The 13156-nt window shown below is 34.9% G+C and overlaps 1 protein-coding gene across 3 annotated transcripts in view; it reads left to right on the top strand.

The window, feature by feature from the left end:
* The window catches only part of ZNF385D (zinc finger protein 385D), a 411668-nt gene that overhangs the window by 340840 nt on the left and 57672 nt on the right, over positions 1 to 13156 (top strand). For all 3 annotated transcript variants that reach the window (XM_030499873.1, XM_030499879.1, XM_030499886.1), the window contains one exon: positions 8301 to 8463. In XM_030499873.1, coding sequence (XP_030355733.1) covers positions 8301 to 8463 — 163 coding nt within the window. The remainder of the gene's footprint in view (positions 1 to 8300; positions 8464 to 13156) is intronic.

Genomic DNA, 13156 nt, shown 5'->3' with positions numbered 1-13156 from the left:
TTCCTGTAGTATCGTTGTGCCTCACCACTATTTTTCTCTGATGCTTTGGTTCAGTCAAAAAGATCTGAAACTCGGAATTCAATGAGATTTCTATAATGAATGTAAACAGACCAAAATGGTTTCCTTGGCAACAGAAACCAGGTGAAAACACTCAGGTGAGCTACACTAAACCCACCCACTCAACTTTCTCTATTCAGTTCACAAGCTGGATGCTGAGGGAATCGAGTGTTTTATGCTCACTCAGTGTAAAGTTTCTAAATGAACTGAGGCTCTGGGCAGGTAAGTGTATGTGTATACCATTGACTCCAATTAACTGTTGTGAACTGTGACAAACTGAGATTCAAAAAGGTGTTGGCTACATATCCACCACTGTCACTCCTTTTTAGATTACGCCAGAAAATACTGAACTTTTCAACACTATTTAGAAAATTACTGTCTTTAAAACAGTTAAATTCAACAGCATCTGTTGTTTTTAAGTAAACCTTGTTTGTGTATAACCTGAACATTGAACTATATTCACATTATTAAACTCATTATTAAGTAAATCACAACCATCTTGAGCTTATTTTCTTTGTTGTTTCATAGATAAATGTATGTCAGCTTCCGCTTTTAGGGTAGCCATTACTGACACAGGTGTTAATTAACACAATGAATATAAGCTGTGCATCTACTGCTGTTGGAGGGAAGCTAGGGTACATTTGTACAAAATTATAATGGCATATATAATTTGCCCAAGTTCTCAGCCCCAAATATGTCAGTTCCAATTTCAAAACTGAAAGCATATTTATATTTATATATAATATATTTATATATTTATATATTTATATATAAATATATATATTTTTATATTATATATTTTTATTATTTTTATTATTATATTATTATATATTATTTATATTTATATATTATATTTTTATGTATATAAATATATAATATATTTATATATATTTATATATAAATATGTATATTTATATGTTATATTTACTGAACTGAATTAATACATGGTTTATTTTATCATGTGTAGCACATAACAGTGTGTACAGATTGACCTTCTGTCTCATTCTAAAATTAATCTGAGATTAATCACTTGGCTAATCTGAATGAGAAAAAACAAACAAGTTTAATATTCTCTTGAAATTCTGACTACAGTAAGATTTACCATGGGAAACATAAATCATGCTGCCATTTAATCCATTGAAGATGAGATTAAATGTTAAAGTTAGATTCATTGATTATACCAGTTTGCAAAAGAGAGTGTTTCATTCCCCCATGAAAAGAGCTCCCTAAAATGCAACCATTATTGCTATGGAAGCCAGCATGTAAGAACTTCTAGCAACTAGAATTAATAACCTTGTCAAAATGAGTTAAAAACTGATTTGCCCTAACAAGAAAAAGGATAAAATAGATGGTAAAGCAAATAATCTGTTTATTGAATTTCAACATGCAGTGAACTTTTGTTGTGCTGTACGAAGTACTGGTGTCCTTAAAAGAAAAATGTCAGGTATAGGAAGAGATTTCTTGAGCTGTCTTGCCTTCACTATATATATTTTGACACTGTGTACGTCTACTTAGAATGCAGTGTGAAGTATGTTATATCTAGGCAAGTTTTGTATTTTGCTTAGGTCATTTCAGATAATGTCATACTCAGTGGCAGCCTACAGTACAAACCAGATGCATGGTCATAAAGATGCTGCATTATGGGACAAGCAATATCAAGTAGGAAATTTTGACCTTCTGCATCTGACCAAGATAAAATAGCTTTTCCTTTCCATAATGAAAATATGATATTCCTTTCCATAATGAAAATGATTTTTCTATAGGATGGATGATTTTACCATAAGAATGGGGTCAATGACAAGCTCTCACAATGTGATGCAGACTCTTGCCAGGTGCAGTCTCTCACAATTATATAAATGGCTTTGGAAGAAGCCCAAGTGCAGGGAGTGGGATGGAGCAGCTTTGTTAATGCAAAGGAGCTAGTGAGCTCAGAAAGCACCCATTCGACCTGATCTTTGAGTCTCAGGGTACATTCATGAGTGCATTGAATAAATTATGAAGGAGAAGAAGGAACAGAAAGTTTTTCTTTACATGGAAAGAGAAAATTAAATACCTGGGAATTGATATGCTGGGATATTTAATATATTCTGACTTGATAATGGAGAAATGCTTTCTTTTCTACAGAAAGGTCCTTTTTGGTACTTGCTCTGTTATTGTGTATTTGGCTCTAGGGAAGGGGGCAAATTGATCACAGTTTAGGGGGCAAAAGCCTTCTCTCAGAGCATATCTGAAAGAAGTAATATTACAAATGTCCTTGGTGTTTTATACCCCAGTTACATCCCAGTGCATAATGTAATTAGACCTCTGGTTCTGTATTACACAGTAGTATTGATGATAGAGTTGCCCAAACAATTGAAATGGCACAGTTGAGAAGATAAAGGTAAGCTTAGCAGAAAGAAAATATGATGACAGGCAACATTTATCTGTACCATAATTGCAGATGGAGTTTGTATGTATCGGACAGAAATCAGGATTGTCTTCTTGTTCAATATGAAATATGTCATTGTGTTGACATTACCTTTAAAAATTGCATTATATGTCTTCACTTAATCTTCTGTTTTGCAAAGTTTTGTTTGTCTCTTGTATTGTGAGTCTGTGAAGCTCTGCTGAAGTTCATGAAATTCCTCTGTTTTCTAGAAAGGAAGCATAGGACTTGTTAGTCCTGAATTCCCTGTGTGTACTCACTGAGCAAACAAAACAGTAGGCCTTCTAAGAAATTATTTTTAAAAAATTAAAATACCCTCAAATAAAAGCTTACCTACTACATAGAGTAAATACATCTCAGTGCAAGAGACTGTATAATCCTCATATCATCAGGCGTGGCTCACAGTAAAAGCCCTGCCCTAGGCAGAACCAACTGTTGGGCGTCTCAAGGCTGTTAGGCTTTCTCTCTGTAAACTTCTCCAGTTTACTTACTGGAGAAGTTCCATAGAGATCAGCTAAGGTTATGTAAATAGCACATGCCTAGTAGTCTACAGATGTCTCAGCTGCATACTGGAACCTTCCCTGAGCAGTGCTGTCATCACTGACTTGCCAGGCTTTGGAGTCATTAGAAGTATGATGCTTGTTCCAAAAATAAAAAATGTCTTTTGATTTTTACCACTTTCTTTTGTGCTTTGAACATCCGTAAAATTGTATTTGAAGTACTTACTGACAGCCCAACTTTAGGAAAATATTCTGTACGCAGAGATTAAGCCAGTGTATAGCATAGGCATTTCATAAGCAATTTCCCTCATTTCACCAAGGACAAAGGCCCTCTTGGCTTGTGCAGTGGTGTATGATTGCTTTCCATGCGTGCCCAGCTCACTGACAGTATTAGTTTGAACCTGGAAACTCATTGTTTTTAAAGCTTTTTAGACTGGAGGATCCTGACATCGGTTGCTGATGTGTTAGCAAAAATTGCTGCTATTGTACTGGGAATAACAGTAGAGGTGATGGCAGTATTCACTAGCTGGTAGAAAACAAAGACGTGATGTGATCTACTGAAATCTCAGATAGACGAAAAAAGGACTTTTCAGCCCTTTCATTTGCAGCTTTCTAAGGGTGCAGACAGAATGCAGCCTTGCTGCTGATTGGTCAGATGACAGCATGGAGTAAGGCACTCTCCACAGTGAACGTCTTTGAAAATGCATTGTGAAATGAAAAAGACATGGTGCAGGATAGTTGGACTGAATTTTTGTGAGGAAGAATTGGTGGAGAATATTCACTTTTTAAAAAAAGTTCTTTTCTTTGAGCTGGCTTTTATTGTGAAGGTATCGCCTAGAAGGAATGAATGAGGCAGGAAAACCATCTCTAAGAAGACACTAATATGAGGTGGACCAGGAGAAATATGAGAAGGATAGAAGATGCAGTGCTGTGAAGCTGAAAACTCTCTGAATAGGAAGAGAACTCTGTCTCCATGTGCAAAATGAAGCATAATGGTTTTTGTTAGACCAATGCCTAAAAACATAAGTGAGAAGACATATGATTCGGTGAAGTACCTTAGGCAGACAGGCAAACTTTTGAAGACTTCTGTGTAATTGTAAGCGAATACTATCTGGGTTGTTTAAAATATTTCACCTGTCTCATCATACTTTATGCATTGCAATTTGTTTGGTAATATGATGTCTTTATGGTAATTGTGGTACAATATTGCACTTAAGCTGAGTTTTGACATTATGGTATATAGAAATCTTTATGGTATGTGTATGTATGTTTATAACATATAGATGCATATATACACCCGATAAATCATTATATAGACAAATACATTTTTTATATTCTAGCAATTTGGGAAGGCTACAAAATAGAAGGATTAGAAAGGTCCCTAATTATTCAAGATAGATACGTGGAACCAGAGGAAATTATGTTTTGCAAAAGAGATGCTTAATTTGACGTATACCACTCAACTAAGCAGGACTTCATTACAAATAACCTTGAAAAGTGATTGGCTATTTAGACATCTTGCCATTTCCTTGAAGTAATTCTCATAGACCAAAGTTTGTTTACATGTAACTTACAGGGTCAGAGCTCTCAAAATTTAGTTAAGGATCCTCAAGTTTTCATCTTCAGATATGAATAATGTACCTTTTGGTTTCTTGTTAGACATCTTTTTCGAGAACAGACATAGTTTCTGAAAGTCACTCTAACATTGCACCAGCAATAACTGACATACTTCGCATGCTTCTTCATTGATTAGGTCACATGTTTAGCTGACAGTGACTTGTCTTCACAATGCTAGGGTTAATTCTGTGTGTCAGACATGGAAACTATGATGTGAGAAGCAAACTTGGAAACTATGATGAAAGAAGAGAGTAAGCTCTTTCTGAAGGTATCCTTGTGATGTGTTCTTTTATAATCATGAAGAGAAACAGAATTTAATATTAGAGAGGGTTTAGAATGACTGATTACAAAGTGTTCTGTAGTAATAAGGAATTTTTTTCTTTAGGGATAGTCCTGTATCTCTTTCATCTGATTTTACATCAAACAGTTGTTTCTCAAAGGGGACTGTCTTCCATCAAGATGAGCAATTATGAAAGTCAGTACGCCTTTACAAAACATGGAAAGGGAAATCCTCCCTTGATTCCCATTGGTTTCTGTAGATGTAGGATTTCACCTATAACCTCTGTTCATGAACTCATCTGAGCACAACTTCTAGCTCAACTTGGTAAGGTAATATATAAACATGTATATATTATCTTCTTGGGTTTTGCAACTGTTGGACTCCACCTCACCTTTCTGAAGGGGTACAGTCTCTTCACTCAGTTAAGCATCGTGGTTGGCACCAAAAAGTAGGACTAACTTGACTTTTACTCTTCTGTCTCAATATTTCTTAATTTTAAATGAAAGTTGGGAATAACTGCATTTTATGATCTATCTTATTTTTGTATTTAACCTACAAGTAAATACTGTTTAAGTAATGAGTTTTATAAGTTAGAAGTAAGTGCCATTTAAGCAGTGAGGATAATTTTAGTTCTCTTATGGTTGCAACAAATGATTCGGTGAGGTACCATACTTTACATTGCTCTGCTGAAAAAGATATTTATGGGTATTTTTCCATTTCCTCCTACAAGGAAGGATGATGACAGATGTTTGGTTGGGGTTTTTTGGGGATTGGCTTTTTTTTTTCTGAAGGGTTCCAGTTCAGTTGTAGAAGTTCAGCACAAGCTAATTTGGAGCTGGTTAAATTCTTAAGAGCAATCTGTGTGCTCTCACATAGAACTACCGTTAATGTGCTAGCTATAGTTATATTGAAACAAGCTCAGATGGCTTCATGTCCCCACAGAGGATGGAGATTTAAACGTGGAAATAAAAAAGGCATAAAGATCATCTCTAAGTATAGGCTGGGTAAACTGTCAGCGCTCTGTGGGAAGTGAGTAATGGACAATTCTGCATAGCAGCCATTGTACTTGCAAATTGGAGCAATGTGTTTCTACTGTGGAGCAATTTCATTCATATATTTCAGAACACTGAAAAGGTCACCAATTTCTACATAGACCCTCATTGTATATGCCTTTTGCATCCGACATTGCTTGAGTTGAGGTGTGTGGAGTTGTAGCTGCAAGAATTGGAAGAGAACTATGGGTGCAGGAGACATAAACCTGGGGTGCTTCACCAACCATTTTGTGAATAAAGTTGAGCTGTGTATCAAACTAATTTGGTATTAAGGACCGTATTCTGACTACGTTTTTGATACTTGAAGAATTGCACTATTAAGGAGAACAAGTTCAGTCAGAATCTGCAGCTGACTGATAATTAAATTTGACTAGAAACTGTAAAAATATTTGACATGATAGCAACATGAGGATGTACTGTATAATATCATTTTTAATGCATCATTGTAATTTGACACTGGTCTGTCAGTTTAACAGTAATTAATATCTCTTGATTGTTTCTATTTGGCTTACAGTATGTCTAATGTTATGTGTTGGGAACTGTGAAAGGTGCATGATTGTGCTATTTCTGTTCAGGTTGTTTCTAATTAATAACTTCACTGTCCAGTGTTCTTTCAATAAGGGTACCTAATAAAATATTTGCATTATTTTAGGTATAGAGAAACTGGCTTTTCAACCAAACTGAATGATGCATCTCAATATACAAGAAGAGCATATGCATGTGTGAAAATCTATGCATGAGTACATTGGTTTAGACAAGTTCTCTCACTTCTTCCCTACTCACCTTAAGCTTCTCAAATCTCAGGCATCAAGAAGGAATCATGACTTTCATGAAAGCTGGAAGTCATAAATCTCAAGGTGCATTAATATGCACTCTTATTTGATACTTAGTAGAACTTCCTCTCACTCCCAAATTCAGCATATTAAATAACATTAAATAAAGGCCTAATGACTAACAGATGCCAGATAATGCAGGTTTCTTCTACCTGCATGAGTGGCTTAGTGAGTCAAGTAACTGTCATTTTATTCCTTTGATCCTTCGAGTTTGTAGCCAGTAAATTATATACATGTTCTTTTTTTATTATTCCACAACAGAAAGTATTTACCTTTCCTTTATGTTCTAAGTATCTGCTATTGTTTAATGCCAGAAGCAAATGTTGACCGTTTTGGGTCCTTGGGCTGACCCAGCATAGTTGCTTTTCATTTCTGCAATTCTGTAGAAGCTAGATTTTGACTATTTTTCTATAATCTTTCTATGATCTTAATTTCTCATTCAAGTAGGAAAGCTGTTACTTTCAAAACTTTGAAGCTCAGCAAAAAAAAAAAAAAAAAGAATTTTTGAGGTTTTTAACTTATTAACTGGAAGACTTTCTTTTAAGAGTTTAAATAATTAGAGAAGAAATAAACTCTGAATATTTATACTAATGCCAGTGGGTTTTGTACAAAGTTTAATCTTTACTTCAAATGCTATTCTTACAATATATTTGCAACATAAATTAAATGCAGAAAAGTTGGTATTAACTCTTAGAATAATAAGGACACTTTCTGAGTAATACATAAATCTTAACCGTAATATACATACAAGTCTATTTTAGCTTAACGATATCAAGTAGCCAAAACACATTTTGGACTGTGACAGGATTTGTGTGAGCTTTCTCCTTTGAAAGGATGCTCTTGGCTTTGAATTTCAAACATTTTTGTAGCAGGTGAACAAAAGTAATCCTCTTTTTTTTTTTTTTTCTTTCTTTTTTTTTTTTTTTGAATAAAGCCAGCTAATTGCATGTCTGCCGCACATTCAGTTAAATTTTTGGTGATGGGCTTTGAAGAGAGCATTTTATGTTTTGCTTCCTTTTGTTTGGGCTTTGGTTTTGGTTTGGGTTCTTTCGGTTTGTTTTTATTGTCAGTCTTTGCTGAGAAGTTCCTGATACCACTGCTAATAGTAAACTGTTCTTTGAAGGAAGCTTTTACTAAATCTCTAGTTTGAAATAGAAACTGGAAAAGTGCAAAGCTAATGGGAGGAGAGTGCCTTCCTCCCCATTGCCTGAAAGTTAATTTTTTTTTTTAATGTGAAAGCAAAAGAAGTCTTGATAGAAAACTAATGGTAGCATGGTAGACTAAAACAACCTTATTTTGGTCTGATAGTAATATACTGTTATACAGTAATATACTATACTTATCTATTTGGGGTGGCTTGAGTATTTTTTCCATTGTTTTTCAAGCATCATTCTAAATATAATTTTCTGTTTGGTTACTACTTGGATAATGTGAATGGTACCCATTATTGAAAGGTAGTCTGTATTTGTACTAATACAGAGAATGCCAGTTTAGAAATGAGCCTGATTGCATGGTTCATTTTGTTCTCCTTTGTAGAGCCAGGCTGCGGCCCACTACAAAGGCACTAAACATGCCAAGAAGCTCAAAGCACTGGAAGCCATGAAAAATAAGCAGAAATCTGTAACTACCAAGGACAGCGCAAAGACTACCTTCACTTCCATCACTACCAATACCATCAATACCAGCTCTGACAAAACAGGTTAAGCGACAATCTTTGTTGGTTTTGTTTGTTTAGCTTTTTGTTTTGGTTTGATTTGGTTTCGTTTTTTTTTTCTTATTTAATTCCATGTCTGTTTGGTTATGTGCTTGCTACATTGATTCATGCTCGATCCATCTTTCTGTGTGATATTGGTTGTTTTAGTCCTTTCAATAGGCTGGTGAGAGTATGATAGTCATGTAACTGATTTCTCTTAGTGAAAAGAGGCTCATCATTCTTTTAGGCCAGAATGCAATACTCATGACTTGATTAATTTTTATAGTGGCCAAACTATTACGTATGAACTGATCTAAACCTCCTAGTCTGTATGCAATATCTCTCCATAAATAATTACATATGGCACATTTCTTTTGACCACAAACAAGTAGCAAATTGCACTACTTGTGTCTAGAAGCCTCTTACAAAAGCATTATGAGTAAAACCCTAATTTCCATAAATTTCAAACATTGCATTATTTTTTTTAAAATGGCTATTGCATGGTTTTGAGTTGGAAAATAGCTGTATAACCTCTATTCCACACAATCAGGTAAGTGCTATTGTTGCCAATTATTCTGCTTAAATGAGTCTTCAGACTGCAAAAATATTCCTTAAATTATTGTATGGGTAAAAGGTACTCCTTTGCAAATAAAATTTATGTGAGTATTTGGTAAAGTCAACAGGATTTGATCAAGCTTGCAGCTTAAATATGTGATTACTGTACTGGAAATTTCAAAGGAAGGTTGTAAATTCATTGAAGGGTGCTCTAGTATGTGATAAGGTACGAGTGCTCTTGTGACTGAAGGGATACAGTTTGCATATTTAGTCATAATCAACCCTCCTTTCCCAAACAAGCCAAAACCAGCCATGGCAAAAAAGCCAAAGCTGTGAAACAACAGAACCTTTCTACTCGTGCTGAAACATATTCATTTGGAACTACTTCTGATGCAGTAAGTTTAGCATTGTAAATGGATACGCACTAACCAATTACAGTGTAACATAAAAGTAACTTGCAGACATGTGTAGTACTTTCCTTAAGATACATCTTAGCTATATTAGTTATAGACAGATACCTGTATGTCTATCTCTCTATCTAAATATCTTTGTTCTAGTACTTTATTACAGACAGCATATGTTTTTGTGGAGATTTATATCCTAATTATAATGGGATGGCTTTAAAAAACAGTTTGTATATTATTTTCATCTTTGTTACAAAAACAAAACAAAAACCAAAAAAATATATCCTGAGTACTTTTGTTTATATGGTGAAAGAAAGAAAGTGAAACGTAGGAGGATGGGAATGATGTCAAAAGTTATTTATGAAAATCTGTATGTTCCTAAACTTACAAATACCTTTAAAAGTTTTTCTTGCTGTTACCTGTTGGCATGTTCAGTACAGAAGGGGTCTGTATGGAAACAGTGATTTATTGTTCACAAAACATGATCTAGTGGTTGGAGAAAATAAGTGAAGAAAAAAGAGGTCTTTCTAAGCTTTAAAATGTATTATTCAAAAACTTTGATCTTATACTGTGTAAGTTTGAAGGCTTTTCCAAGGTGCCTTAAAGCCAGTCTGAGTCTTTCCATCAGGCTTTGATTTAGATCCCTGACAAGATATATGAACTGTCTTGTATCCAAGGTCGGAGTACAAACCAGGTTTTGCGTCAGTATAAGTAAGAAAACATCAGAAATCTAATAAAAGCAATGGCCTATGCAGGAGTTTCCTCAGCTTTACACATTGTTTGTGACTTCCTGGATTAATTTCATAGAATGCATGTATACATATATGTATGTGCATGTGTACATATATGTATTCTACGTTAGATATATTGACATTAATGGCATTCTAAAAGACACACATTAGTTAACAAATAGCCCAAAATCTGACAATTTCATAAAATATTGAGAAAATTCAACTGCTCGGCAAAAGCCCTATTCACCTGGTGATGGTCAAAGAAAGGCAGACAGTTCAATCCAAATTCAGTTATTACAGGTCAGCATTGATGTGAGTGACAATAGAATAGCATCCTTGGTGTAAATTATCCTTTGTAGATTCCAGCATGTATGCATAGCAGGAGGGGAAAAATAAAAAAATAAAAAAAAAATTCGGTAGCCAAAAGGATGAAATTTTCTGTTAAACATGACATGTTAAAAATTTCAGAAGTCAGATTTTCTTTCCTTTCCAGTTGTTCTGTGTCTTATGTTTCTTGATAGAACTTTTGAGGGCAAAGTGATTTTTGAAATCCAGAATAACATCAGAATGTAATGCACTGTGTGAATTTGCACATTTGTAACTTAAATATTCTGATAGTAATATGGAGTTCTGAGGGAATAGTCATACTAATGAATAGTACTAATGAATTAGTTCATTAATTAATCTTTCATAACTAGAAATAAATTCTATTACAAACTTCTTGCATTTATGATCGTTTGGAACAAAAGTGGTTTTATACAGTATTTTTAAGCTCACAGCTGAAGATTAATACTTGATCCCAAATGCATTGAGGATAGGGTCATGTTCGTATCACCTCCAATATATCATGTACAGCAGTGGTTAAATGGTGAATTGCATGTCAGTCACAGCACATTGCTCAGGACTTCAGTTCACTGGTTCTGTGTGCCCTTAGCAGTTTCAGCAAACAAAATGTCATCAGGAAATCTGTAGTCCTATGCAATGAAGATTATGAAAAAAGACCACACAGTATACAAACTGATTCAAGAGTTAAAGCAGCGATTTGTTATGTTGCTTATTCTGGAACTATTTTGTTAGATGTGGTGCCGGCAAGTGTTGTTGCAATAAATAATGGAGACTGCACAACCCACAATGTAAGCAGACTCCTTAAAACCTTTCATGATTCCTGGTGAATTGTATGATAAAGAGAAAACAAAAAATATGGGGTCATTTTGCTCATTCTGGGAAAATTGCTATTTTATTTTTTTACCTCTTTAAACAAACTTTAAGAATTATTAGAAGGCTTGAACTTGAGCAATGTTTGGGGGAATGAAATATCATGAAGAGTTATGCTGTCAGTCACATAATGGACAATGCCATTCTCAACATGTGGGAACTTTGTTACAGATTCTATTATTCAACATCATTTCTGGTCAGCAGATGAAACTCGCTCCTGAAGTAACAATTTCAGTCCAACTGGGACAATTGTGAAATGGTGAGCGGGTGGAGGCATAAAAATGGAAGGCAGAAAGGAGAAAGAAATTGGAAATGATGTGCTAAGTCAGGGTAAACTGTGAAGGGGGAAGAAAAGAAGATGGCATGAAATGGAGAAGTTCAGGCAGAGATGTAGTTTGGAAGCCACAAATACCACAGGATCACAGAATTTTTGGGGTTCTGTGAAGGCACCACAAAGGGACATCTGGAAATTGACAAGGCCACCCCTGCAGGTCAGAGCAGAGTCAGCTAGAGCAGGATGGTCAGTATCTTTTACAGTTGAGTTTTGAAAAGCATCACAACTTTTGCTGGGCAACCCATTCTAGTGTTTGACCATCCTCAGAGTAAAGAAGAGTAAAGAATTTTTTTTAAGTGAGAACTAAGAAACTGTAAGAAAAAATACAAATAAGCTCAAAGAAAAGAACTAAAACAGGAACGAGTAAAACTTGTTCAGATCGTTAAATTCTGCTAATGCATGGCTTTGATATGTTTGCACTAGTTTCCAGTCTGGCAAATAACATTGAATTTGTGTAACATGCATTACTGTTATGAAATCTATTTGACATGCAATTAAAGAGGTAAAGTTAAATAAAAAATTAAATGGCTGGGACCTGACTGAAGTGCAAAGCTTGTTCTCTTGCATTCTAAATTCTTGTCTCTTTATGTCTTTCTGTTGAAACAGGTGACAAATTCTGAGTTTTTATTTCAGAACTAGTTTATTCTTTTTAAGTGTATTTCGTGCCCTGTTATATACTGTATTGTCTTCGTGTATTGTGCCTTTTCTAATACTTCCATAGTACATTTTGTCACCCTTCCAACCTTTAACTGTGCTTCTGTGGGGTGACTGAACAGTCTACAGATACTGGGAGTAAAAGCTGATGCAGATCTGTTGCCCTAACATCAGCTTACGCTGGAGCTGAAATTGGTCTGCAGATATGTAATGAGTGGTGAATAACGTGTTGTACAGTATGCAGGATGTCGTATACCGTTACTGAGATGGAGAATTCAGCTTTAAATTGAAAGAGTGTTTTAACAAAATTAATTCAACTGAACTGCTTAGACTGTTCATCTGTACTTTTGGATTTGTTGAATGTATGAAGGAGAGAAGGGCAGAGGTTATGAAATGTGATATTCATTGAGAGCCTAGGTGGAATTTCTTTGACTAACTATAGACATACATATTGACGCTAATTGCACTAGCTTTTCTTTAGTGTGAGAGGAAATCATGTCAATGAAGTCTAGGACATAATTGATCTTATTCTGAAGTAAACATCTTTAATAAATCAGATGAATAGTGAAAACCTGAAAAAAAAGTATAAAACAATGCCTGTGGTGGCTAGATGAGCTATAAATTCCTACACTGGTACCTGAAGTTAGCTGAGACAAGTTCCAGCCTCAGTTACCAAATTGCCCTTTCCTTCAATGTGTCCAATTTTTTTCCACAGGTTTTGATTCTTTTGAACTGAATCATGAATTGCTCTATAAGAATTTGATGCTCAGTGTTCAAAATAGGAGTTATATTAGTTAATTCAGAAT

Source organism: Strigops habroptila, chromosome 1 (assembly GCF_004027225.2).
Source record: "Strigops habroptila isolate Jane chromosome 1, bStrHab1.2.pri, whole genome shotgun sequence".
Lineage (NCBI taxonomy): Eukaryota > Metazoa > Chordata > Aves > Psittaciformes > Psittacidae > Strigops > Strigops habroptila.
The sequence above is the reverse complement of the archived record's forward strand: the minus strand, read 5'-3'. Positions and strand labels throughout refer to the sequence as shown.